At 58.9% G+C, this 27,463-nt stretch overlaps 1 protein-coding gene across 17 annotated transcripts in view; it reads left to right on the top strand.

The window, feature by feature from the left end:
- Rimbp2 (RIMS binding protein 2) overlaps positions 1-27,463 on the top strand; it is a 199,947-nt gene that overhangs the window by 91,124 nt on the left and 81,360 nt on the right. For 4 of the 17 annotated variants that reach the window (XM_078039390.1, XM_078039389.1, XM_078039391.1 and 1 more), the window contains 2 exons: positions 5,280-5,369; positions 12,275-12,397. Coding sequence is in view for 12 of the 17 variants with exons in the window: in XM_078039382.1 (XP_077895508.1) it covers positions 4,446-4,460; positions 5,280-5,369; positions 12,275-12,397 (228 nt within the window). In the remaining 5 variants the exon portion in view is untranslated. Of the gene's footprint in view, positions 1-4,310; positions 4,461-5,279; positions 5,370-12,274; positions 12,398-17,660; positions 17,830-27,463 lie in introns of those variants that run through there. The other 13 variants (XM_078039396.1, XM_078039394.1, XM_078039397.1 and 10 more) reach the window with 9 other exon arrangements.

The following is a 27,463-nucleotide window of genomic DNA, read 5'->3' as shown; positions in this document are numbered from 1 at the left end:
TCCTGGGGTCCTTGGGGAGGACCTGTTACTGTCCTGGGTATTGGCCTGGGGACAGGAGTGGGCCCAGAGGCCATGGCACCCCAGTTCTATCCCATTCTCCCCTCCATCCCTCTAGGCTCTACCATAGCTCCCCCACCCCACAGCCCCTTCCTCTCCTCTGGGGACTCCATCTCCCTACCTGGGCCACCAGGCTGTGACACTTATGAACCCTGTTTAGGAGGAAGGAAAAAACATCATGAAGCATGTTTCAGGGTCAACTTGAGTGATTTTCCTGTATGTCGTAGCTGGTGCTGAGGATGCCCTCCGGGGCGGCATCCTCCGGCTGGGGCTCACATCCTAACACACGGCATGCATCCTCGATGAGCATAATGGCATTGCATGTTTGTGATTCGTGATGTAATTACATGTGTCCAGAGATAAAACTGGTTGTAAAACTTTCACAGCCTTTAAGATGAAGCAAATTAACAGATGAGGGAGAAGTGAATGCGGGAGGCCCACATGGTTAGCGTTACCGACTCCCCCGCTGAAGAGCTGCTGTTCGCAGGTGCCTGAAGGCTCCCTCCCACCCCTGCCAGGGAGCTCCTCTAGACTCCTGCAGAATCTTTGATTGTTGCATCCTGTGAAGTCATTTAGCCTCATCTGACAAAAGCCCCTCTGGTCCTGGGCTTTGGGCATGAACACAGTGCCGGCAATGGAACTCAGTACCGAGGGGCAAGGTGGGGCAGACGTGTGTTCTGTCATTCAGATGTCATGTCTCTGAGAGCTTCTTGGCTCCTCGAGACTGCACCTACAGTCACCAGCTCAAAGCGCCTTCCAGAACCTTCAGTTATAGGCGCTTCTGAGCCTCATTACTCACCCTCAGGACCAGGGGGCCACCTTCATGAAGGGAACCAGGTGCATAGGCCCTTGTGGATGCCTGTGCCCAGGCTTGACCTGCCCCGCCACTTGCTAGGTAGGGGCTACCTGCTCAGGCTGCCAAGCCCCTTGTGCCTTAGTTTCTACATATGACAAGAGGGGTCACATCCGTGTCGAGCTAGGGTGCTGTGAGGACTGGACGAGGATGAGGAGAATGGGCAGGGGCCAGCCCTGGGCTCAGCCCGGGAACCAGGACCCAGGGCAGGCACAGGTTAGATGTGACTCCCCTGCTCCTTCCATCCCAGAGTGCTCTGCTTCTCCTCCAGACCTGCGCCTTCCTGCAGACCCACCTTCACTCTCCAGGAGTCACCAGGCCTTACCTGGTCCCCATCTTTCCCAGCAGCCACCTGGGCTATGCTCACCTGGGGAGGGGAGGCTGCTGCTTGCTGCCTCTAGAGCCCCTGTCTCCACCTTCTTATGGCAGCCATGTCCTTCTGAAACCTGAATCACAGCCTATCTCTCTCTGGGACCTCTGGCTGCTGGATTCCCATTAGCAGGGTCCTCACCTGCCCAGTGACAGCTGAGTTCACCTACTTTTCTATGGTGTTGCTGGGAGACCACGATGTCCCATAGTTCCAGGGATGTCCTTGTTTGAAGGACTTTCCCATCAGGACCATGTCAGGGTCCCTGAGAACTTGGCCTTCAGTGGCCCGTCCACAGAGCATCCCCAGATTCCACACAGGGGACCCAGACTCCCTAAGCCTCAGGGATCCCAAGTCTCCAGGTGCCTGACTTCCTCCCACTCTGTACCTGCAGCCCCACCCACACTCCCAGGCCCCACCTTCACCCAGCCCAGCCCCAACATGGACCTCTAGCTCTGCTGCATGGGTGCCTTCTCTCACCGTGGACTTCATATCACACAGTCGGCCTTGGAGGAGCCCCTCATCCTGCCTCCAGCCCAAGGGCTTCCCTGGGCCCCTATGCAGCCTCCAGAATCCGAAGGGCAGGTGGTAGATGGCTGGGCTGGACTGTGTGTCTGTGCAAGAGCCAGCGAGGTGGAAGCCACTGGGATTCCACATGTTGGAGAAGTGTCCGCTCCCACACTGAGGGGCTCATCCTGCCTTCCCTACTCAGAAGCAGCCAGCCATGCAAGCCTGGGAGCAGCTCTGCCTCCACCGCAATCCACTTTCCACCTGCCTGGTGCTGTGGGGGACTAGACACCAGGGTTTCAGTCAGGTGGTGCTGGCGCTGGGTATTGCAGTCAGACGTGGACCACTCTGACTCACCTCTGAGGCCAGGCCTGTCCTAGGAGTGACCGAGTCCTCTCTTTGCTTCCCATGGCTGCCCAAATGGCTAACACCTTCGTGTGTGTGGTCCACACTGTCTGTTTGGCCCATGGGCTGGAGGGTGGGGCTATTTCCAGGGCACTTGTCCCAGCCATCCACTGAGCCCTAGGCTTGGAAGAAGTGCCCACCAGTTATTGGGCAATGTGCCTGTCCTTTCTTGCCTGGGCTTTTCTCCAGGGAAGTGGCCATGTTGCCCTTTGAACTTGGATTCTTCTATGTTCCTGGAGGGGATGGGGTGGTTGAGACCCAGCTCTTCCCTTGTCTAACCCTTGCACTGCTCTTGGGCAGCCTTGGGGATGCTCTGCCCCCTCCTCGCTGTCCTACGCAGGGCTGGTGAGACAGCTCAGGTTGCAAGTCCAAGACCAGGAGGGCCGTTCCCAGTGGAGTCTCCTCGTGGCTTGCTGTGCTGTTGGGTGCCCTCAGGTGGCAGTGGTGGGAGGGCGAGGGGGACGTTGATTTTCCTTTTCTTACAAGGACACCGATCCTATCAGATTGAAACTACTCTATGACCTCATTTACCCTTAAATGCCTCCCAGAATGCCTCTCTCCAAACAGCCACCAGGACCCAGGGCTTCACCACAGGGACTTGGGTCAGGGTGGCCTGGGCCAGCAGCAGATGCCTGAGGGTGTCTTTGCTGCCTGCCCTTCCTCTCTCTGAATGTGGGTAGCTCCTACCATCACGTGGCTCCCTTGCCCACCCTGCCAATACTCTTGACTCCAAACAGTCTGACTTCTTTTACAAAGTGCTCCGTTTTAAAGCCACATTTGACCTGATGGTTCATCTTGGGAAGGAGAGCATGATGCCTGGGTTTATTTGAATTAGTAGCAAACATCAAAACAGGGAAAATGCAGAGAAATCTATAGTGACCACTGCTTGCCACAAGCCCAGCTGGCGATGCTGGTCCCAGTCCTGTGTGACCCATCCCTTGAGATGTCCAAGTGCCCCTCCTCATCAGTCCTCTGGCCCACATAGGTCACACACCCCTTCCTGTGTGCGGTTCAGTTCTCCCTCCTCTTGTCCTCACTGAAATTCACTTCTTGCCCATAATTTGGGGGAAAGTGGCCACAATATCAAACCAGGCCCCCTAATGAGTCCCTAGTGCATGCCAATGGGTCGAAATTCCCTTGGCTGGCACTTTCCAGGAGGGCGAGTTTGGGGGCACACTGAACAGAGATCTGACGTTCTAGGGAGCAGACAGACCCCTGGGCTGCAGCCTCCTCCCCACTCCCTGCCCCACCTTCCCCACACTCACTCAGCAGCCACACCGGGCCACCTGTGTCCCTGAGCTCCCCGGCCCTCTCGCACTCCGGCGCCACATTCTCTGCGCGTCTGGCCAAGACTCCCTTCCTTTCTACCCTGTAGTCCTCAAATCTAGCCCAGAACTGTTGGCCAGGTGCTGGGAGCCCGACCCTGCAGTGTGCTCCTCTGTGAAGGGCGGTGAGGCCCATGCTTCTTCCTGCCTGGGCTGCTGACCCTGCGGCTCCACATTGTGCTCTGGTTCTGGGGAGGTGCTGCTCTGGGCCCATGTTCCTTCCCCAGAGCCCCTTTGTGTGGCTTTCAGCCTGGGGCACCTAAGGCAATTGCTGTCTGCATTGCTTGTTGGTCCTCCCTGGGTAAGAAAGCTGCTGAACTTCCCAGGAGGTGGAGATGCATGGGGGTGGGACCGTCCGTCATCACACCCTCATCTAGGTCCCAAAGATGGGACTGGTGGGACCCTGCGCAGCAAGTGTTCCGGAAGTCCCTCCTCACTGCAGTCCCGGCCCAGTGTGAGTCATACTCCCCTCTTCTGCCCGTGGGCGTGTGTCGTCAGACTTACTTACTGGCCCTCAGATGTGGTCAGCAATTGGCAGTGTCATGGCCCATGGTGGCTTCATCATGCTTCAGGCAGCCCAGGTGTGCTCAGGGGTGACTAAGGCACTGGGTGCTGGCCCCCTTAGCAGGCCGTGAAGACCCTGCTCCAGATCATGCTGGACCCGCCCAGCCCTCCTCCTCCTCCTCCTCCTGTGAGTTGTCCTCCTGGTGCCGCCCGCGCTGGCTGCTGGGAGACTCGTTCTGTCGTGTTGCGGCTACAAGCCCACATCTTCGGGAGGCCTTCTGGTCTCAGTATGCAGCTGCTACCTGAGGTGATCTCTGCTCCGCTTAGCATTCCTGGGGTGGTGCTGATTAATTCAGAAAGGCTCAATTTAATTGGAGCAGTGGCCATTTCCCTGGGCAGACGGCTCTTGTCCTGCACGGCGTCACTTATGAGGCCTTCCAGGGTAAGTCTTCTTGCTGTCCAGCACCCAAACAGTGTCAGAAGGGTGAGCAGTAGACACTTTCTGAACGTTCCCCAGGTGCCATGACACATGAGTGTCGGAGTAGCAACTGTGCCCGGCCGTGGCAGGGGAGAGTGGGCTGAGTCTGCATCAGCCAGGAAGCCAGCTGCGTTCCCCCCTGTGCCCCTGGGAGCTCCTGTGCACAAAGGGAGATGCACATCACTGGTGCATGGGGCCCTGGGTCTGAGCAGGCTCTGGCTGGTACCTCCTTCTTACCTAGAGATCTGGTCCATGGATGGGTTCTTCCCACTTGGCTGCTCTGAGACTTGGTGGTCTGCTGGGCGGTTTCTGATTCTGGAAGCACAGGGTGTGGGGCTGTGCATTTGGAGGTTGGTGTTGCTTTGGGCATCTTTCTGTGGCCGGCTCCTTGCAGTGGGCACTGGGGTAGTGAGTGGCCCCTGAGTGCCCGTTCCTGCGTTGACTGGTTTGGGGAGACTGCCTTGGCATCTTCAGCCTTTCTCTTGGGGAGGCTGATTTTGTGGGGTTAGGCAGCTGACCTGGACCAATGAGGTGGAGTAAAATAAATGGGTGCAGGCTTTTCCTTGGCCACCAGAACTGGGGTGTAACTGGCTGCATTCCTACAGCCCTGCTCTGCAGAGGAGTTTGTCCTTGTAGGATATTATTGGTTCGATTTTGTGGATCAGGAAAACTCTCAAAGCACACAGACCTGTGGGTTCAGAATTGGTACCTGACCCCGAGTCTAGTTCCTGTGGAGTTTCTCAAGCTGGGTCTGACCTCTCATGCCCTTTCCTTTTATCACAGGAAGATGAACTGAAGGATGCTGCCCACGGAGACCGTCGCCTGACAACCCGTTATGCAGGCCTACCTACAAGGGGCCGGCAGCATGACCAGGTAATGTCACCCCATCAGGAGGCCCCCCGGGGCGGGGAGCACCCCAAGGTGGGGGGCCAAGACCCCAGGTATCCTGTCTGCTGCTTAGGCCAGTGTTGTACACATGCCCTCCAGGGGTCTTCCCACAGGCCCGGGTCTCCATGTCCCCAAGAAGCCCAGATATGGGACATGGGACAGCCTCCCGTGTCCACAGACCCCTGTCCTCCTGCTGAATTTTCCTCATCCTCCACAGCTCAGCCAAAATGCCAGGGTGTCCTGCACTCTACTGCCCCTAGTCTATCGCACCAACGGGTTGGTCAGTGCCACCTGGGCCCCAGCCCTCCTCTTCTAGACCCTGTTATCTTTTTTGGTACCTGGGGTTAAGCTCAGGGGTACTCAACCCCTGAGCCCCAGCCCCAGCCCCTTTATGTATTTTATTTAGAGACAGGGTCTCACTGAGTTGCTTAGCGCCTCGCTTTTGTTGAGGCTGGCTTTGAACTCATCATCTATCTCTCTCAGTCTCCTGAGCTGCTGGATTATAGGTGTGCGTCACCACACCTGGCCCCTGTCCTCTTCTTGTGCTTCCCCTGGTCCTCCCCCTCTGCTGGGCCTGGCCCTCCCCTTCTGCTATACTGGTCCTCCCTCTCTGCTAGCTTGGTCCTCCCCCTCTGCTGGACTAGTCCTCCCTTTTTCCTGGATTGGTCCTCCCCCTCTGCTGGGCCTGGTCCTCCTCCCCTGCTGGGCCTGGTCCTCCTCCTCTGCTGGGCCTTATCCTCCTCATCTGCTGGGCCTGGCCCTCTCCCTCTGCTGGGCTTGGTCCTCCCCCTCTGCTGGGCCTGGTCCCTCCTCTCTGCTGGCCTTGTCCTCCCCCTCTGCTGGGCCTGGTCCTCCCCCTCTTCTAGGCCTGGTCCTTCCCCTCTGCTGGGTCTGATCCTCCCCCTCTTCTGGGCCCGATCCTCCCCCTCTGCTGGGCCTGGTCTTCCCCTTCTGCTGGGCCTGGTTTTCTTCCTCTGATGGGTCTGATCTTCCCCCGCTGCTAGGCCTGATCCTCCCCCTCTGCTAGGCCTGGTCCTCCCCACTACTAGGCCTGGTCCTTCCCCTCTGCTGGGCCTGGTCCTCCTCCTCTGCTGGGTCTGGTCCTCCCCCTCTTCTAAGCCTGGCCCTTCTCCTCTCCTGGGCCTGGCCCTCCTCCTCTGCTGGGCCTGACCCTGCCCCTCTGCTGGGCCTGACCCTGCCCCTCTGCTGGGCCTGGCCCTCCTCCTCTGCTGGGCCTGATCCTGCCTCTCTTCTGGCCTGGTCCTCCTCCTCTGCTCACCTGGTCCTCCTCCTCTGCTAGGCCTGATCCTCCCCCTCTGCTAGGCCTGGTCCTCCCCTCTGCTAGGCCTGGTCCTCCCCACTACTAGGCCTGGTCCTTCCCCTCTGCTGGGTCTGGTCCTCCCCCTCTTCTAAGCCTGGCCCTCCTCCTCTCCTGGGCCTGGCCCTCCTCCTCTGCTGGGCCTGACCCTGCCCCTCTGCTGGGCCTGGCCCTCTTCCTCTGCTGGGCCTGATCCTGTCTCTCTTCTGGCCTGGTCCTCCTCCTCTGCTCACCTGGTCCTCCTCCTCTGCTGGGCCTGATACTCCCCCCTGCTGGGTCTGGTCCTCCCCCTCTGCTGGGCCTGGTCCCTCTCCTCCGCTGGCCTGGTCCCTCTTCTCCGCTGGCCTGGTCCTCCCCCTCTGCTAGGCCTAGTCCCTCTCCTCTGCTGGCCTGATCCTCCCCCTCTGGTGGGCCGGTCCTCCTCCTCTGCTGAGTCTGATCCTCCTCCTCTGCTAGGCCTGACCCTCCTCCTCTGCTGGGCCTGGCCCTTCTCCTCTGCTGGGCCTGACCCTGCCCCTCTTCTGGGCCATCCCTCCTTCTCTCTTGGGCCCCAGCTGCCCTCATCCCCTTGGACCACCCCTTCCTCTCCCAGGCCCCAGCTCTGCTCCTCTGCATGGCCCCTCCCCTCCTGTCCTATAGGCACCACTGGGTTTGCCTGTGGTAACCTTTATTACTGGCAGTCCCCCTCACTGTGAGGCTCCATCACTCTGACATTTCTTCCTTGCACACTGAGCTGGGCACAGCTCCTGATGGTCCACTCTGCTTGGACCATCTTCTCTGCTCCCCCATCTTCCAGCAGCTGGCAGCTGCTTTTCATTGAAGTTTCAAGTTAAAGTCACTTGGCAAAGCTGCCCACTTGAGTGTCTCCCTTCCCTTTTCCCTGTGTGAACTCACCTGGTGCCTGTTCTTTAATCTCTTGGCCCCTCTTGGTGGAACACATCTTCAATGATCTGTCTGTCTGTCCCCTGCATGTTCATGGTCTTTCCCATCTGAGCCTGCAGCCCCTGGGACAGGTGGAGCACCCTGGGTGCTGGTTTGTGGGGTGGGTGGCTCTGAACTGCTGACTTGGCAGCTCTACCAGTGCATAGATCAAAGAATGACAGTTCTGACAACTCATTGCCAAGATCTTGATACCTGTGTCCCTGCCTTGTTCCTTGGCTATTTCCCCCCGGGAGGTGTTTTTAAGAAAACCACGAGTGTTGATGAGGATGAGGAGAAAGTGTACCTTGTGCCTTGTGGGTGGTGTGTGAACTGCTGCCGTCCCCACGGAGGCCCCCAGAACTTAAAAATAGGATGTTATGCATGAACAGTGATCCCACTCCAGGGTATGCATGCAAAGGAACCACAGGCAGGGGCTGGAGTTGCAGCTCAGCGATACAGCACTTGCCTCATACGGGTGAGGCACTGGGTTTGGTTTCCAGCACCACTTATAAATAAGCAAAAAACTGAAGGTCCATCACCAACTAAAAAATATTAAAATAATAAAAAAAAGAATCACAACTGAAGCATCAAAGAGGTGTTTGTACACCTGGGCTACAGATGATGGTAGCCAACAGGTGGGAGCCGCCTAGGTGTGCACCAGTGGATAGATGGATACACAAAACGCCACTCAGCCCCAGGAAGGAAAGAGGTTCTGACAGGTGACCCTGCAGACAGGCCTGGGGGCAAACCACCCAGTGTAACTGCCAGCCACGGAAGGACGAGGGCCTCCGGGTCCAGGTGCATGAGGCTCCCCGAGCTTCCAAGTCACTGGAAGAGAGGGTGGAGTGCAGGATGGGGGTGGGGAGGGGATGGCGAGTCCCCTGCTGGGGACGGAGCCCTGGAGATGGCGGTGGTGGTGCCTGCAGACAATGTGTATTTAACGCCACAAATGTACTCTAAAAAATGGTTGGAGGACAGATCTGGTGTGTATCTTGTCACATTTTAGAAACACGTGCTTTACTGCGTCCCCTCCTCTCCACTCAGGGCCCTTCCCTGGCCCCCAGCTCCCACCCTCAGGCCAGTTCTCCGCAGGGGCTCCAGGAGACTCACACTCCAAGGAGTGGACACAGAAGGCCCCTCCCAGCCCCCTCCCAGCCAGGGGAGCACACAGCAGTGGTGGCTTCAGGTGTCAGCTGTGGGCGGGTGGGAGTGGTCCTGGGGGGCTGTCCGCAGTCTGTGCCAGTCTCTCCTTGGGTATTCATGGCTTCTGCCAGGCCGGGGGTCTCCAGCCCAGCGAGGGCGGAGAGCTGGAGCAGAGCCGGCGGGCCTTGGCCGGGCTGGTGCCGTGGTGGAGGCAGCCTCCCCTCACAGCCTTCTTGCTGTGCCTGGTGTCCCAGCTCCAGGGGACTCACATTCAGTCCCCTTGTCTCCTGCTGTCTTCCCAAAGTGGCCTTTGAAGGGGCTGTGAGGCACAGAGCAGAGCTGGCCATCCCTTCCACTCAGCAGGGACATCTGAGGAGCCAGGGGCTCACCAGGCAGAGGTGGGACAGCTGAGTGGCAGGGACTTGCCCAGGCCTGGCCACTCACGCCAGCCAGCCTTCAGGGCCCCCTCCGCCCTTCCCCTTCCCCTCCTTCCCTCCCTCCCTCCCTCCTTCTGTCCTTTATGTCTCTGTCTTTCTCTATTTTTTTTTTTTGGTGATAACAGTGGATTCCTTCTGCCATATTCCTACCGGCACTCTGTACCTTTCCTCTCCCTCCCCTCCCTTGCCCCCTCTGCTGGACTGTCCCCCTCCATTATCATTGTTGTGGTTTTAACTGTGCATTGTGGTTTTGATTCATCATGGTGCATTCGGACGTGGACGTAGCAGAGCCGGACATCAGGGCTCTGGGTGGCTACCTACTGTATGGAGGTGTGGAGAGCGTAGGGAGATAGCGGCTCCCAGAGCTGTCCTTGGTGCTGAGCACCCTCCTGTCCCGGAGTGCGGGAGTGCGGGGTTCCTTCCGGTGAGGACAGTGCTGAATGTGCCCTAGATTCATGGTGGGGAGCATGTGGGGTGTCCACTCAACCTGCAGAAGTAGAGGGACTCTCTACTAATCTCCTTGTCAGTTCCTGCCTGCACTTGCAACCTGCCCTGATTGACAGTGACATTAATTATCAGAGCTCTTAATTATGGCCTCAAGGAGACGTGCTGACAGCACTTTCCCTGAAGCAGCACAGAAAGGACTGGTTCTCAGGTACAGGGCGTGGTGTTGGACTGTCTGGAACATGGGCCTGTGTCCCTTCTGGAAGGAGCCTTGCGGAAGACGCCACAGTGGGACCCGGGACACGGGGCCGAGCTGTCTTCAAGGTCTTATGGGCCCACGAACCAGGCTTTGTACTGTTTTCAAAAATATAATCAAATTCTATCGTCACTTGGGCCAGCGGGGCCTGTGCAGCCTCCCAGCTGGGGAAGCTGTTCCTGTGGCAGGCCAGCGTTCGAGGTGACACTCCTACCCACTGGCCAGAGACTGGCCGGCAGGAAGTCTAGGTCCAGCTGTGCACAGAGCTGTGGATGATGGTCAGGGGGTCTTGCTATGTCCCCTTTCCTGAGGCATTCTATTGAAAAATTATGGGGCCTCATAGGGATGTCACAATAGGTATTTGGGATTTTGAGGCTGTCCCAGCCCTCCTGAGTGTCCCTGTCCACCTCATCTGGTCAAAATAAGAAAATCTCGTACAAGTGAACCATCTTAGCCCCCCTGAGGGCAGGACAGAGGAGGGGCTGCTGGCTCCAGCCTGGCCATGCTGGGGCCCTGCCCTTGCCCTTCAGTGGGGAGCAGCCTGGCTCATCCCCAGGAGGATGTCCTTGACCAAGTGCAGCTGTGAGGTTCGTGACTGAGCTCCAGGTGGTGCTATCTGGGCAGGAGGTCAAGGGCTGTGGCCATTATCTCCCTAGCTTTGTGAGGGCAAGGGCGAGGGCGAGGGCGAGGGTGAGGGGCTGTTCCCTCCACAGGCTGGGCAGCCTGCCCAAGGTGGCATGCAGCGTGACGCGGGGCTTAGTGGGAGCTAATGGGGCTGTGCCAGGCAATGGAGTCCACCAGTGCAAAGGCCCTGGGGTGGGAATGAGCTTAGCTTGTTTAGGGGACAGAAGGCTGGGGTGTCCCCAGCATGGTGAGTGGTGGTACCAGATGGGAAGGTCAGGTCCTGCAGAGCCTGGCATCAGGGTGTTTGGTTTCATTCTGATTTCCGTGGGAACCAGGCAGTAGCTGAGGAGTGCTGCAGGGAGCACTCCTTGGTCCCCATGAGGCTGGGCTCCAGGGTGCTCACACACCTCACCCCACGTCTGATTTCCATGGCCAGCAAGAATATGAGAAGCGATGGCTTCCTGCCAACCTGTAGCCCTGGGTTGAGGCTCATGAGAGGCACTGAGTTCCAGGAGGTTGTGACACTTTCAGCTTCTGACATCTTCCGAGTTCCAGGCCCCGGGCTTGGTGGCAGCTGAGTGGCTGTGAGGACTTGCGAGCTGGCCCTGGCTGTGACCCCTAAGGTAGCTTCCACGCACTGCCTCCATTGAGGAAGGCCACGTGGCGCCCTCGTTTCAGAGCCATGGAACTGTCCAGTTGGGCACTGCCCTCAGTACCGAAGCCTCTGTGACAGAAAGGCTTCTGTGGCTGAAATGTGGCTTCCTGATGGGCTGTGACTGAAGCCACAAAGCATGTTCTAACTCTGGGGAGGAGGGAGGCACACGGCAAGTCTGCTGCGGCCTTGATACATGGCCTCCGTGGGCAAGTGGGCAGGGCAGCTGGAGCCAGCCACGGGCCCCTCACCAGAGCATGCCCTGGCCTGCTGCAGAGGAGCTGGGGACGGAGGGGGACTAGGGGGCTGCCAGCGAGCTCACAGCTTGGCTGGGGCTGCAGCCTGAGGGTGGAACTGACCTGGCGCTAGATCCTGGGGAAATCCGTGCTCATACATGTGCAGTTCTGTGCCATTCTTACCCTCGGCTGAGACAGGGTAAAGTTTTTAGGCAGAGGAATTAGCATGCTTACACAATCGGGTGACAGTCTGGTGTGTGTCAGGACTCTCACAGGTAAAGGGACAGGAAGTAATTTGGGTTGGTGTGAACTAACGGGCTCAGTGGGAACAGAGGAGACAGCAGCTCCAGTTGGGCTTGTCCTGGTGCCCAGGACCGTCAACACCTCATCTGCCCTCTGCGTTCCGGGCTCTGAGTCCATTTACCTGGCCTTGAAGTCAGGCTGTGCTGCCCTCATGACAGCAGGCAATGACACCTGTAGTCTGTTGTCCTCAACTTCCCATGGACAGCAGTCTCCTCCCAGGCTCTCAGGATGGCAAAGGGCTGCAGGACCACTCCAGTCAATCCTCACATCCAGGGGATGGCATTGCACTGACCAGCCAGTCTGGGTTCCGTTCCCAGCCAGAGCTAATCACAATGCCGTGCTGGAGGTGGGCGGGCCGAAGGGGGAGGTCAGGTGCTGATTGGCCAGTTTGACCACAGGTGCTCAGCTCTGTAGGACTGGACCCTGAAGTCCACCCTGGGGAGGGAGGGACAGGAGGCTCTTAACAAGGAAGCAACAGATGTCAGCTGGCCGGGTGTCCACCTGGTCCCTGGGCAGTCTGTAACAGCCTTTGTTTTCTCAACACTTCTGCTCCCAGGTGAAGGCAGAGTATGCCCGGCTCAGCCGCACACTCACCATAGTGACCAGAGAACGCGATTCGGCCCTGAGGGAGAAACACCAGCTCCAAGTCAAGCTGGAGAACCTGGAGCAGGTCCTGAAGGTAGGTGGCCGGCATGCACGGTGCTGCAGGCCAGCGTGGGGCGGGGGGCACTGCGGCCAGAGCAGGAGGCCAAGCCCTTCGACCCCTGGAGCTCGGGGCCCTCCCGGTGCCTATCCTGCTATGGTGTGAAACCCACAGGTGGCACAATTCCAGCATTTCTGGAAGCAGCCCTGTAAACCAGTTCCACGTTCCCATTTCTGAGGGTACAGAGAGCTGAGCCGGGCGGAGGGCGGCTCTGCTGATGGAAAGGGAGCGGCCGGCTGCAGCCCAGTGTCTGCTGGATTTGAAGCTGTTGCCAGATGTCCAGTGGCCTTTGCTGTAGGAGAATAGCTAAGTCAGAGCACATCTACCTCAGGCTGCACTCCCTGAGCCGGCTCCTTCAGCGTCCACCTGGTGGGGTTGGGCGGCTTGACATCGCCGAGTTAGGCTGAGTGAATCCGTCAGCTTGCCTCCCTCCCTCCCTTTCTCCTCCCTTCCTGTTTGATTTCTTGGATCCTCATTGTTCTAGAAAGCAACAGTGTGGCCACTGCAGTCCTATTGTCCAGTGTACTCACCACAGTGTTTCTCGGGGGCACCTGCCCTGCCCATACCCCTGGAGCAGGAAATGGCTTTGACTTCAGTGGTCACCCACTGGGGACTGTTGGAGCAGAGTCGGGGGCACAGACTATGGCACGTGAGGGGCGTGCAGTGGTCAGGGGAACGAGGGCCTCACGAGTAATGAGGTGGTACAGCCAGGGGAAGGGGAGGCAGAACTCCAGCCCTCCTAGAGGCTGGGCCCCGCTGCTCTCGGGCCCTGTCTGGCCAGTCTCCAGGGAGCCAGGATGGAGAAGGAGCCATGGGCAGGGGACTCGCTCTCAGCTCCCAGGAGAGGGGGCCAGGAGACATGCAGAGATGCTTCAGGACGTTCCCAGTAGCTGAAGCCACTTGTCATCCTTCTCTCCGGGGAAGCTGTGCTAAAACTCTGGGCTCTTGGGACCATTTTGTGCCCTTAGGAGAGAAACTGGGGAGATTGGGTGAGGCTGGCTGCCTCCCCCAGGAAGAGTCCAGGAGGAACCTTCTGGTGGGAGCTCCAGGGCAGGACATTCCTGCTGGCCCTGGTCTGCAATGTTTCAAATACCAGGAGCAGAGGGTGTGAGTGGACAGAGGGCTGAGGGCCGTGTTCAGGAGACTCTGGTGCCACCTGCCCCATCTAGTTGGGGATGATATAGTCCCCGCATCCTTGTCAGGGGAGGGGCTGTGGTGGTGCCTCTGAGCAGGTGTCCATGTGACAAGCTCTCAGACATGCTCCTGGGCCCCGGGTGTGAATCGCATGGCTGCTCGTTCATTCATGGACAGGACAGGCAGTGACCATGTACTAGGGCTACAGTCATTAGGTGCAGGCCCAGTGTCCTTCCCAGGGAGCAGGGAGGAAGCCCATGCGGTGTCTCACCAGGTCATGGCAGTGCCCAGTAGAAACAGGGTGAGGGCATGGGAAGGGACTGGGCCTTCAAAAGAGGTTTCCCCAGCTGCGTGTGAGCCGAGGGGACCCCGAGGGGCAGCCTTGTCAGCACCCAGGGATGACCTCCTGGCCATGGGGGTGCTGGACAGTCCCTGCTGCTGCAGGGTTCCTGGAGACACAGGGTGCCCCTCAACAGGAGGGAGGGCAGGGTGCTCAAGGGTGAAACCATCCTGGGGCTGACCCTGGCGAGGCATTCAAGGTAGAATTCCAAGAATGTTAGCATCTGTCCTGTCATGGAGCTCGGGACCTGTCACCCAGGCTGCGTTAGACTGTCCCAAGCCCCAGTGGCTTAAAACAGTCCCTTCTCGTTAATGATCGCAAGTCTGGGGAGGGGTGGCATGGTGCTTTTCATGGATGCTTGTGGCTGACAGTCCCCTGGGTCATCAAGGCAGCGCAATGTGCCTGGGGCAGCTCCACTGGCTTTGGCCGGGACACCTGGCCTCGTCCCTTGCTTCCCATCCTCTGGCAGGTGTGTAGGGTCACTGCCCGAGGCGTGACAGGACCATGGACAAGAGCAGAGGAGCAGGGACCAACTCAGGGCTGGCACCAGCCACATCACTGCCTCCTGCTGGCCCGGTCTGTAGGCTTGGGGAAAGGACTCTGCCTGTGGCAGGCAGGAGCTGTGACGCGTGTCACCAGGCACCACGGGATGCAGGGACAGGTGGGGCGACTTGCAGTCAGTCTACCACAGATGCTGGAGGCCCAGGGGGCGTGAGGCACATCCCCTCTGGGCTGGGAAGGGCTCACCTGCTTCTAGTTAGGCCAGGCGCAGGAGTGGAGGCCATCGGGGTTGAGGTCCAGGAGTGAAAGCTAGGTGGCTTCGCAAGGCGGGGCGTGCAGGGCTCTGTGTTCAAGGTGGAGTTGATAGACTGGTGGCTGGAGGTGGGCAGGGGGAAGGGTCAGGCAGGACTTTGTGGGGCCTGGACGTGGGTTTCGAGTGAGCTCGGGGTAGTTTGCTGTCAGGAGAGCACTGGGGACAGCCATAGCTTTGTGTTGGGGACAGCAGTGTGAGCATGGGGTCCTGGGTGCAGCAGCACTCTGGGTCCATGCTGGAGCCCCTTGCCTGTGGCGGAGAAGGCAGCCCAGCTCTCCTGGGCGGCACAGGCTGAAGTGTCCACCATGGCGTCTCTCGTTGATGACTGGTGGTCTCCAGTGTCAGCTGTTTGGGCTCATCTCTGACACCGTGCTCAAAGCCCGAGACATGACTGGGGACAGGGGGACATGAGGCTCAGTGCGAGGGGAATGCTCGTTTCATGTCACTATGGAGTGAGTACAGCCTGGGGCTGTCTCACGGGTCCTCGGAGCCTGTCTGGGCGGACAGTTACCCTGGTTGTCACGGTCTCACCCTGGCCACTCTGTTTCCAAACATGGCTGCCCTGCCGCTCGTCCTGGTCCTGGTGATTTAATTCACCCAGAGACGATGCGTGGCTTTCCCCCCCTGGCCTCTGATGGCTCATTCGAATCAAGGAGCCTCCAACCCCAGGTTCTTTTCAGAGGCCGTGTCCACTGTACTGGGGACTCTCGAGCTTCACATGGAGACCTAGGCTGGCTGTCTGCACAGGCTGATTTAAGAGGGGCACTGGCTTCCTGCAGACTTGAAGTCCACCGAGATTGTGCTGTTGAGAAAGCCAGGCGAACTCACGACAGAGACTCGCTCGCTCATTAAGCATGGATTTATTGAGCAACTGCTATAGTTCCTTCCAGGTATTGAGGAAGTGGCCTCCCTCCGTGCCATGGTCCAGGCAGAGTGTCAGTAACAGGTCAGTGTCGTGGCAGGCAGGAGAGAAACAAGGGACAAAGAGTGATCAGGTTCCAGGTACATTTCACATCCAGGGTTGGGACGGCTTTACTGGTAACGACGAGGTCACTTCTGCCATGTTCTATGGGTCCTGCTTGATTTAAAGGGATGGGCTTACCTGGGGGTGGGTAGCAGGAGGTGTGGCCATAGAGACCAGCCTCATAAAACCCTTTTGAAGTAGTCTAGGCAAGTGGGCGTCGTGGCTTGACTAGAGCTGAGATTCACATGCTTCTGTGGAAGTCCCTCTATGTGGCTGGCTGTGGTCTCTCTTGGAAGTAGCCTGAAGTTCCCCAGAGGGTGGCTGGGGTGTCCCTGATGTCTGGACTGGGTGACAGGGATCTTTCCACCCCTGGCTCCACATGGATCTATCCTGGGACAGTCCTCAGTGTTGGTCTGATCAACTGATTAAATGGAGTAAACCCAGGAAGTTTTGTTCCCCAGCTTCTTGGACCCAAGTAAAGAAGAAAATATTTTTTTTCTTCACAAAAGCCCTAAGTGTTTTTCCTGGGAGCATCGCCGCCATGCTGCCTTTCAAGGCCTTTCTGACCCTTGGCACCTCACGCCTTGTGAAAAGGAGCTGCTTGGTGTGGCAGTCACAGTGGCTGCAGGAGCATGCCATCGTCCTGAGTGTGCCCTCCTGGGGACCCGGGATGGCCCTGCTTGTGTAACGTAGCAGAGGGACAGTTGTCCTTATTTCAGGGCAGGGAGGACACTCTCCAGTCACCTTGGTGCAGCGGTGCAGAGACCCTTCAAGGAGGCAGGCACCCGGCTGGGTGACATCAGGTGCAGCAGCAGAGGCAGGGCCACGGTGGAGGCCATTACTTGAAGGGAGGCCACGGGGCCCAGCAAGAGCAGAACTGGGGTCGAGAAGCTGCTGGACGCTGTCGGGTTGAACAGCGCTCCCCCAGATCCATGTCCACTCAGAGTCTTCGGGCACAGCCTGCCTCACCTGGACACCACGGCATTTGTGGGGTAAATGACAGGAGGCCTTAGAGCAGGCTCTAGTGTGCAGATCGACACCTTCACATGAGATAAGAGATGGAGGGGGAGGTCGTGCACTGCCACAGGCCAGGAGGGAAGGTCATGCACTGCCATAGGCCAAGAGGCCAGGGAGCTGGGAGAGGCAGGAGGATCCTCCCCTGATCCTCAGGAGGAGCCAGCTGCCCACACCTCAACCTGGGGCTCCAGCCTTCAGAGCTATGGGGGGAATTTCTGTTGTCCTGGGTTCCCCTTTTGCTGCAGACCTGGAGTGTCAGCAGGGCAAGCCCACAGTCTGGCCAGCTGCAGGAAGCAGGGGCCAGATGTCATGCTGCTTCCCTCTGACGGCCATGGACACTGGCCTGCAGGATGGGCTGGGGTCTCAGTCCTGTGGTGTGAAGGCCAGGTGGGCGTCGTGTCCTGCTCCCTGCTTCTTCCCCCCCCCCCCCCGGCTCCCGGGCAGCAGCTCCAGTGCCTGGACCCATGGAGCCCCGTCCCCCGGCCTCTTCAGCCAGGAGGTTTCTCAGCAAAGGACTCTGGCCCTTGGGGTGTCACTGCCCTGGGTAGGAGGCTGTCCTGAGATGGTCTTGCCTCTGGGCCTAGCCCCTGACCATTGCAGATGCTGATATCCAAAAGTCCCTCCCCACTTTTCAGACGCCCCTGACTGCGGCGTTTGCATGAAAACAGTTATTTTCACACATGGTCATCCCCTCGCTCAGTGTACCCCCTTCAGAACGCACAGAGAGGGCTGCGCTTCAGGGGAACCCGCAGAGGGGAGCGGCCCCTCCCCAGCTCCCCAGCCGCACTCCCCAGCCACACTCCCCAGCCACACTCCCCTCCCCAGAGCCTTGGCTGGCACCATCCCCAGCCACCCACACCCTGGGGGATCCTCAGGCAGCTTCGGGAGTTGGTGTCTCCAGGGAGACTGAGACAGACTGGCTTTATTTAAAACTCAACGGTGACTCCAGGAGGGCCACCCTGTCCTCTGCACACTGCAGCACAGGGCCAGGCATGAAGAGGCTCTGCGAGGCCCCTGCGAGTCCTAGCATGTCTAGCTGTGGCCCCATGTGAAAGGACAGTTCGGTGGTTCAACTCAGCGAGTGTCTATCGTGATTCAAAGGAGGACAGACAGACAGGCTTTCGCTCTCACAGGAACAGGTAAGGCCATCTCATGCAGGCGGCCGGGATTTATTCTGTGTAAGGACAAATGACTGTCTGGGATTCACAGGGGACTCCAGATGAGAGTCGCTCTCCTCTGGGCTCCTCTCCCTCTGCCCCACCCTATCTGTGTCCATGGGTGCACCAGCTTCATCCCAGAGTCTGGGCGTTCACGCTGCCAGACATCCACGCTGCCCGCCGACTTTTCCAGGTTTATCTGTTTGGTAGCTCATTTCCTGTGTCCTAATCTTCAGACTCTAAACAACTCTGCAGCAGGCTTAGCCACGGAGCGACCCCAGGGCTGGCTCTCCAGCAAGCCTGTGCTGCACACGCTGAGCAGATCAGATGCCTGATAGCACAGGAGACTCAGACACCAGCCAGGGCAGGAAATTGGCTGCTCGCTCTACTATCGCCTGCATCTCTGTGCAGAGACACCGACAGCTGTGGCTGCTCCAGAATGGCCTGGCCTCCCAGATGGGCCCCTCCCACCAGTAGCCAGTGCTCTGAGTCTGGGCGGGGGGCAGCCTGGCTCCTGGGCTCCCCGGCCAGTCCCTCAGCACTCGGAGCTGAGAAGTGCAAGAGGGGTCTGGACTGGGTAGCTGTCAGGAAATGCAAATCAGAACAGAGAGGCAGCAGCCCAGGCCAGGTAAGACCCCACAGTAGGTGGGGCAGCAAGGGCAGTGAGCATAGTCCTGGAATCATAATCGTCTCTTCATCTTTAATACTGCCCATGCAGGAAGTGCTCAATGCTGAGTCCAGACCACACTCAGGGAAACCCAGGCAGTGATTCAGCCTCCCTAGAGCTTGTGAGAATATGTGAGGGTTGTTCAGGAGAGGAGGGAGACAAGCATTCTATACAGAGGGAATGGGGTGTGCAAAGGTCCTGGGGTACATGGGATCACAGAGTACAAGAGAGAGGAAGACTGGTATGACAGGTAGAAGAGACTGAGTCGGAGGAGAGTGGGAGGAGACCTCAGTGGGCCAGCAGCCCCTGGCCAGCAGATCCTTGTAGAATGTGGTCCTCTCTGTGGAGCAGTGGGCAGCCATGCAAGAATATTGAGCTGAGTAGAAAATGACTGGATTTGTGTTTGCAAAGACTGTCACACAGAGAAGAGATTGAAGCCAGCCAGAGCAGGGTAGGAAGGCCCATCAGGAAGATTTTCATAACTAAGTAGGGGACAGTGGCACAATAGTCTCAGACGGGGAGCAGGAATGAAGGGAAGTGGAGATGTTAGGGAGGTATTTGGATTGCTCATCACAGACTCACGGGACATGTTAAGGGCTGGGATGTCCCTCCTCCAGTGGGTCAGCCCTGGGTACAGAGCCCTGCTGTGCCAGAGGCCTGGAGTGCAGTGAAGCTCACCTAAGCTGGTCTTTGCTCTTCGGAAGCAGGGACACTGGACACTGGGCACTGGGCACAGGAAAAACTGCTGGTCCAGTAAGTAAATGTGAATTTCTGAGATGGCCAAGGATGGTGAAGAGGCAGGGGGATGGGAAGGGGCATGAGAGACTCCATCCACCTGGTGGGGAGGTGGTGATTCACCAAGAGACATGCCTGGTGACCAGGGCCTGGGCCAGCAAGCTTTCTAGGCAAGGCTATGAAGGAGAAGGGGACAGTAGGAACAAAACTCCAGGCAGGGGACACTTGGTGGCATCCTCAGTGATGGAGGGCCTAAAGGAAGGGGTGGGTCTGGAATGAACAGGGCGTCCCTCCTGCTAGGGCTCAGAGTGGCCTGTGAGGTCCTGACCCAAGGACGGTGAATGTGGCTTTATGGGGAGATGGGGCCTTTGCAGCTGTGACTAGTTAAGGTAAGGTCATCCTGGAGCAGGGGTCACCCAGGGACAGAAGAGAAGATGCCTTCAGCAGGAGGCCAGGCACACAGCCAAGGAGCACAGAGGACTGGCATGCTGCAGAGTCGTGGCCACACTGGACCTTGGGGTCTGCATCCTCCTAAGAGGCCTCTGCCTGTGGTTGAAGAGAAGCACCAGTTCCTGGCAGGCATGGCCTGGGCCCAGGAATGCACCCTGCTCAGGGTGGCCACGTGCTGGGTGCCAGCACAGACGTGTGTCCTGAGTAAGCCAGCACCCGGGACCTGACACAGCGGGCAGCTGTGCTGTGGGCCCTAGTCCTGACAGGGCCTCAGGAAGCAGGACTAGGCTGGTGGTGAGCCCTGGTCCTGACTGGACCCTGGGGAAGAAGGACTAGGCCGATGGTGAGCCCTGGTCCTGACTGGACCCTGGGGAAGCAGGACTAGGCCGATGGTGAGCCCTGGTCCTGACTGGACCCTGGGGAAGCAGGACTAGGCCGATGGTGAGCCCTGGTCCTGACTGGACCCTGGGGAAGCAGGACTAGGCCGATGGTGAGCCCTGGTCCTGACTGGACCCTGGGGAAGAAGGACTAGGCCGATGGTGAGCCCTGGTTCTGATGGGGCCCCGGGGAGCAGGACTAGGCCGATGGTGAGCCTTGGTCCTGACTGGACCCTGGGGAAGCAGGACTAGGCCGATGGTGAGCCCTGGTCCTGATGGGGACCCTGGGGAACCAGGACTAGGCCGATGGTGAGCCTTGGTCCTGACTGGACCCTGGGGAAGCAGGACTAGGCCGATGGTGAGCCTTGGTCCTGACTGGGCCCTGGGAAGCAGGACTAGGCCGATGGTGAGCCCTGGTCCTGACTAAGCCCAGGAAACAGGACTAGGCCGATGGTGAGCCCTTGTCCTGATAGGGCCCTGGGGAGCAGGACCAGGACGATGGTAAGCCCTGGTCCTGATGGAACCCCAGGAAGCAGGACTAGGCCGGTGGTAGGTCCTGGTCCTGATGGGCCCCGGGAAGCAGGACTAGACTCATGGTGGGCCCTGGTCCTGGTGGGACCCCAGGAAGCAGGACTAGGCCGATGGTGAGCCCTGGTCCTGAAGGGGCCCTGGGAAGCAGGACCAGGCCGGTGGTGAGCCCTGGTCCTGATAGGGCCCCGGGAAGCAGACAGGGTTTATCTTCTGGACTTCCTCTCTCCTGCACCTTGGGCAGTGGTCCTGTGGGTGAGTGAAAGCAGAATACTCAAGAAAGTTAAGAATGAAAGAAATAAGAAGGTGGGAAGGGGGTGTAGGGCAGTGACAGCAGAAGGGAACAGGCATGAAGGCAAACAGCAGTCGCACCCCAGCCAGAGCTCAGCATCGCCGTTAGGCCACTCTGCCTACCACTCGGCCCAGTGTGTCTTCTGCTCCTGGCGCCCATCTTGGAAAGCAAGGTCCTGCTCTTTCCAGCCATCCAGTAGATGAGGAAACTGATGCTCACAGAGGCACATGGCTGCCCAGAACACATAGCTGGCAACATTGCACGTGGCTTTGGATACAGACCAGGCTGGCCTGTCCCCTCCACTTTCTGGTCTGAGTCCCTGGCTGATGGTTGGAAACCACTGGGGCATGAGGGAAGCCATGTCCCCAACCCTGCAGGCCCCAGATCATCCTGGATTGTCAGGACTCAGGGAAAGACCTGAGGGTTGAAGGTCCAGGTGGTCAGGGAGGCCAGGGATCAGGAAAGTGCGGAGGCTTCCTCAGAGGCTCCTGACTACCCCGTTGTCTCCAGTGTGGGAAACAGAGATGCTTAGGCTGAAATGTAGCCTGGCTTCCAGAACAGGCCCTCGCTTTCCCACGGAGAGGGCCCGATGCACGGGTGGGCAGGGAGTCACCTGCTGCTACCGTTCCTTGGATCTAAAGACGTAGATTCAGCTGGGTGTGATCTCACCATGCCAGTGAGAAGAAACCCAGTCAGAGAAAGCTCAGTCATTATCCCAAGCCCAGAGGATCCCACCAGTGACAGTGACGGCATCGCTACTAAGCTCTGGCTCTCCTTCCTGTCTCTGCTCAGGCAGTCCCGCAGCAGAGCACAACCCGCCTTTGATCTCATGAGGCGGATGGTTCACTGCTCTTGTGTTCCATGTCCCAGCCTGGCCGTCCTGGGGAAGCAGCCTCTCGACACTGCTTAAGAGCTGATGTTACTGTCGATGTCTGGATATAGATGTCACAGCTGGACAATGAAGCCTCCACAGGCACGGGTTTGGGAGGCCTCTTCTGCAGGAGGGGAGTCTGTTGTGTGCGGTAGACGCGTGCCCTCAGGAGGTGTCCTGTTGGGAAGTGGAAGCCAGAGATGACACATTTGGTGGGACTCCAGCCTCCCTCTGAGGACCCAGACCCAGTGCTCCGGGGATGGCCAGCATCAAGACCACTGGTAGAAGGCAAGGAGGGCTGTGAAGTGTCCCCAGGAGAGATGCAAATGGCTCCTTCACTGGCCAGAGGCAGGAGCCTCCCCTGGGGTAGAGGTGGTCCTGGGGCCCGAGAGCCCCAGGGCCAGGTGGGGAGTAACTTCCGAACACCACAGGAAGGTTTGAAAAGGCACTGACTTGCAGAACATCCCTCACTGGGACCACAGAGGTGTCTGGGACAGAAGAGAGTGGGGAGGGGGCTGACTCTCCAGGTTCAGATCCTGCTGATCGCTGACTGCACGCACTTCAGCTCTCTGGGCCTATTTCCCCTTCTCCTGCCTGGGTTGTCATGGAGGTGGGGATGTGGCAGCTCTGGGGTGCTTCTGGAACGTAGCAAACCTCAAACGCTTGGAGCTGCACGAAGTGCTGAGCCTGGACAGGCCTAGGGCAGGCACTCCAGGAAAGTATGTCTGCAGTTGCTCTACAGCAACAGGAAGGCTGTGTGCCAGCTGCAGGTGGGCATCTCAGATAACCACCACCAAGGGCCGCTGGCCTGAATCAAGGTGCTTGGGTGATGTCACCCCCAATAATATCTCCTTGTCTTGTGCTTCTGCAGTTGGTTCAGTTCTTGGGCAGGTGCTCACCATGTGTGTCGGAGGGTGTCCAGCATCCCCCAGCTGGCGCTCTGCAGCCCACCAACCACAGGAGGGGATGCCCCTTTATGTGGTCCACTGACCTCAATGTGTGTTCATGGGCTTCACGCGCAAACCCCAGGGCCAAGGGCTGGGACGACTCCCTGCAAAATATGGGGAGGGGTCTTCTTGGGGGGACTCCTGGCTGCTGCTATCACGCGGTCAGGGATGCCTGCTGGGCAGGAAGGAACTGAAAGGTCCCCTCAGAGAAGGAAAGCCCCAGAGTGGGGACAAGAGGGCTGGTACAGAGTGGGCACAGGGGCCAGGTGGTGAAGGGCCAGTCCGGGCACCTGTGGGCCCTGCGGAGGTATGCAGATCGCAAGGGCAGAGGAAGCAGCACAGCAAGAAAGGGGTGGAGGTGGCCTGCCGTGGTTGACCACAGACCTGAACAACGCCACCCCTCCACTCATCTGTCCATAGAGGGTCTCCATGGTGACCATGAGGGGAAGATGAGCTGGCAGTGCAGGGTGTCCCTGGATCCCCTTCACTTTGTTCAGACCATGTGGGCTGAGGGTGGATTGGAGAGCACCCTGCATCCTGGCCAGCTCCAGGCGCCTCTCGGCCCCCGGACACGGCCTGCAGCAACGTTGTGGATCCCACCAAGGCCCTCCTCAGGCCGTGTTTTCCTGGGTTGTCAGTTTCTGCTCTTGAGTTGTCAGCAGTTGGGATTTCAGTGGTTTTACTTCTTCTTCCCATTGTTACATTTCTGTCCACTTCCTATGGAACATGTCGGCTGTCAAGTCATGTAAACCTGTTGACCACAGACCTGAACACAGCAAGGCCACCCCTCCACCCATCTGGTGTCACACTGCTCTCTTGGGTCTCCTGCTGGTCAGAGACGAGCCCTCGGGCCACACGACTGCGCTGCAGAACAGACAACCCAAAGTGGCCTCGTCATCCCTCTTCCGCCCCCCCCCCCCGCCCCCCGCCGCCAGCATGTGTCCCCAGGGGCTCACCTGCCTGTGTAGAAAGCAGGGCCCCTCCTGGACCCCTGAGTGTCCAGTCCCTCTGCCACCCCCTGCAGACCCCAAGGGGAGCCGCCGCCTGGTTTCCTGCAGGAGCTCCTTGGTCTCCTCAGACTCCTGGGTGCAGGCTGCAGACAGAGCCTGGAGGCCTTTGTTTCTGTACCCTGCCCTGTCCCTTCCCCCTGAGTCTGGGTGCTTGGGACAAGGGAGAGGAAAGGAGGAGATGTGAGGGTTGGTGGGATTAGGAAGCCCTGACCAGCACCTGGGAAACACTGACCTGCAGGCCGGGCCTCTACAGACCAACAGGTGCAGATGATGCATTTAGGAGATCAGCGCCCACCAGTGGTTCAGTCTGTTCTGGTGCCAGGGTAACATGTTAGCCTGCTTTGTGTTTGGGGTCCCGTTATGGGGAGACTGGTTCATAGCTGGCCTGTGAGTCCTCTTTCCCAGCTCCACGGTTTCAGCCTTCCAGCCCATCTCTCTCCTCCTGTCTGCTACCTCCACTCCCTCCCGACCCATTTTGGCACCTGACCTCCCCGGGGAAATTTGTTGAGCGCCATCCTCAGCCAGCGTGGTCCACCAGGAGAGCTGGTGTGCGCCTACTGCCTGGGTTTGCTTTTGGGTTTGGCAAAGCGTGGGCCTGGTCTTCTTCTGCCTCTCACGCCAAGTCCAGCTCTCTGCAGCCCCATGTGGGTCTCCCTCCTCAGGTACTTCCACAGAGCTGGTGTTCAGCTCCTGTGTGCACACAGAAGCAGGGCCTCTCCAGACTGACCCAGACTAGGGACATGGGTGACATTCACCAGCATGGGTCACAGCAGGCTGCCAGTCAGAGCTGGTTGTGGATTACAGCAGGTCACAGGTCACAGCAGGCTGCCAGTCAGTGCTGGTCTTGGGTCATAGCAGGTTGTGGGTCACAGTGGGTCACGGGTCATAGCAGGCTGCCAGTCACTATCAATTTTGGGTCACAACAGGTTGTGCATCACAACAGGTTGTGGGTCACAACAGGTCACGGGTTACAGCAGGCTGTGGGTCACAGCAGGTCACAGGTCAGTAGCCAATGGGTCACAGCAGGCTGTGGGTCACAGGTTACAGGTCACAGCAGGTCACAAGTCACAGCAGGTCACAGGTCACAGCAGGCTGCAGTACAGCTTCGAGGGTACAGAGCAGGCGGCTGTGTGAGGGCCGTGTCCAACTGTCCTTTACCCTGTCTTGTCATGAGCTGGATGTTCAAGTCTGTAGCCTCAGGGATCGGGGGAGGAAGACTCTGAATAAATGAACAAGTGTGCAAAGCTGTCTGCCCTGTGGACATTCGGGGACAGGCAGTGGGAGTGGTGTGTGCCCAAGGCCCCAGGTGAGAATGGTGGCATCATGGCCCCAGGCAGAGGCTGGCCTCAGCGTCGGGCAGGAGCACAGGGTGAGAGTGCAGGCTGACACTGGGGCTGGCCACAGAGGTGCTGTGGCCCTGGGGAAGTCTGGAGCTGTTCCATGTCAACGAACAGCCCTGGCGCCCTCGAGAGGCATGGAGGTGGCTCTGTGTGGGGCCACCTTTGGCCACTGTGGAGCAGGTGGGGCTGGCGGCAGGAGGGTGCACCTCGTGTGGGTGTGGCCAGGGAGGGCTGACTGGGTGCAGTGGACCTGGCAGAGGCAGTCAGCACGGGGATGGGTGCAGGCCAGACAGAGGGCCCTGAGGACTCAGAGGCTGAGCAAGGGATGGCACCAAGGTCGGCTACCAGCCCCTATCCTCAGAGCTGAGGGAAGGACGGGGCTCTGTTGAGATGGCACGAGTAATCCTCAGCCCTCCTCTGAGAGAGAGAGAGAGCCATGCCCACCCCTGGGCCGAGCGAGCTTCCTGTGCACCCAGGCAGGGCGCCAGTTGGCGATGGGGGAAGTGGGAGGGCGTGTCTGTGCCCCGAGAAGCTCCACCATCAGAGATGCACAGGGCAGCAGCTGTCCAGGGCCTGGAGGTCACAGGAGATTAGGCCCTGCTGGGCCTCAGGGTGAGGTGGGAGGGTGACCAGGAGGTCGGAGAGGCTGGTGTGAAGGGCAGGGCAGGGTCGTGGCTTGGGTGACGTGGCACGATAGGCGGGAGCCTGGCTGGGAGAGCCCCGAGTGTCTGAGGGGCCATGGGACAGGCCGGTCCTCCTGAGGCCTCACTGCGAGGCAAGCAGACAGGCTGCACTGAGGGGCACGGGCTTGGAGGCTCAGCTGTGCTGGACTGGGACCTTGAGGCAAGGGGTCTGGGCTCTCATGCCTCTGTGCCACGTCACCTCACACCCCAGGAGCTGAGCAGTCTCCCTCTCTTGGCCTGGAGCTGCCGTCTCCCCTTCACTGTTGCAGCACGAGGCCTGCCTTGCCCCTGAGCCTCTGTGGCTTATGCTGGATGACCATGAGTTTGTTTCTGATGAGGCCTCGAGAGGAAATGTGTCTCCTCTCGCAGGTAACCACCTTCCCAGCACTAGATGAAGACCCCTGGGCCATGGTCAGGCCCAGCAGAAGTGCAGAAAACTAGTTGGAAGGATTTGTCAGATAGCTGTCCTGGGAGTATGGCCACGCAGCCTTGCTGTGTTCTAGCCGTGTGATTCAGGCGAGGTGCTTGGCATCTGTTGTGACACGGCAACTGCAGTACCTGGCTCTCAGCACAGAGCAGGAGAACCTGTGGACCCACAGAGAGCCTGGCACACAGAAGGCACCTCATGATCCAGGGCTGCCGTCCTGTCCATCTCCACGTCGTACTGACATAGCCATGTACCCTCTTGTCCTGGCCAGCATGGGAGAACTCTCAAATCTGCCCAGGAGTTCAGAGCATCCTGACCACCAGAGCAGAGGGGAAGCGAGGTCATTAGGAATTGCTAAGCCCATACTGGTGGCCAGAAGGCAGTGTGTCAGGGCCTTGTCACAGGAGGGTCACAGCAGACACTAGCCCTCCTGCCCTGGAAACAGACTCATGCCAGGCTCAGAACAGGGTGGGCAGCCCTTTGTCAGAGGTTTCCCACCTGAGATTCAGCAGGCCACGGACAACAGCTTTGCTCCTGCACTCAGCATGCAGGGACCTGTCCCGTCATGTTCCCTGACAGCACAGAATAGCCACTGTTTACCCAGGCTGACCGCTTGCGTCCTATAGTTGATCAGCGATGACAGAGCACATGGGAGGTTGTGCCCAGCCATGTGCAAACCCTGTGCAAGGACCCAAGCGCCTGACGAGTTTGTGTCCTTGGGTCCTGGAGCAGCTCCCGGATGCACAGGGAGGCTCTGTGTGCCCTCTGGGTGTCTCCTGCTCATAGACCCCTTGCAGTCCAGCATGATGGGGTTCTGGTACCTGATGTACACCTGTGTCTTATGGGTGCCCTTGTCTGGGGGACCTCTATCTCCCGAGCATCCTGGGTTCCTGTGAGGGTTTCCATGGTAACAGAGCAACTGCAACTCGTCTGTGGGTAATTACAGCCCTGGAGTTCACCAAGCAGCTTTGGAGATGGTAGAGGGGTGCAGAGGTCGCCCCCAACACCACACTCCAGGTGACTTCACTCTCGAATGCCAGCAAATAACTCACCCACTGCGGCTCTCTGCAAAATGCCTCTCCCGTCCTGGGGCAAGAAGGCCCTCTCCAGATGCTCGCAGGCAGAGGGGCTTCTGGCCAGTGGGGGGTGTCAGGAGGAGCACTGAGGCCTCTCTGCCCCTCTTGGCCCCTCCCGCCCCTCTCAGCAGGGCCGCCTCTGCCTGCTCCTGGGGGTGTCCACAGCCTCAGGAAGCTGTCCCCTGCTTCTCACTGAGGGGAGCCTTCTTCCCT

The sequence above is a fragment of the Ictidomys tridecemlineatus genome, chromosome 2 (assembly GCF_052094955.1).
Source record: "Ictidomys tridecemlineatus isolate mIctTri1 chromosome 2, mIctTri1.hap1, whole genome shotgun sequence".
Classification (NCBI taxonomy): Eukaryota; Metazoa; Chordata; class Mammalia; order Rodentia; family Sciuridae; genus Ictidomys; species Ictidomys tridecemlineatus.
The sequence above is the reverse complement of the archived record's forward strand: the minus strand, read 5'-3'. Positions and strand labels throughout refer to the sequence as shown.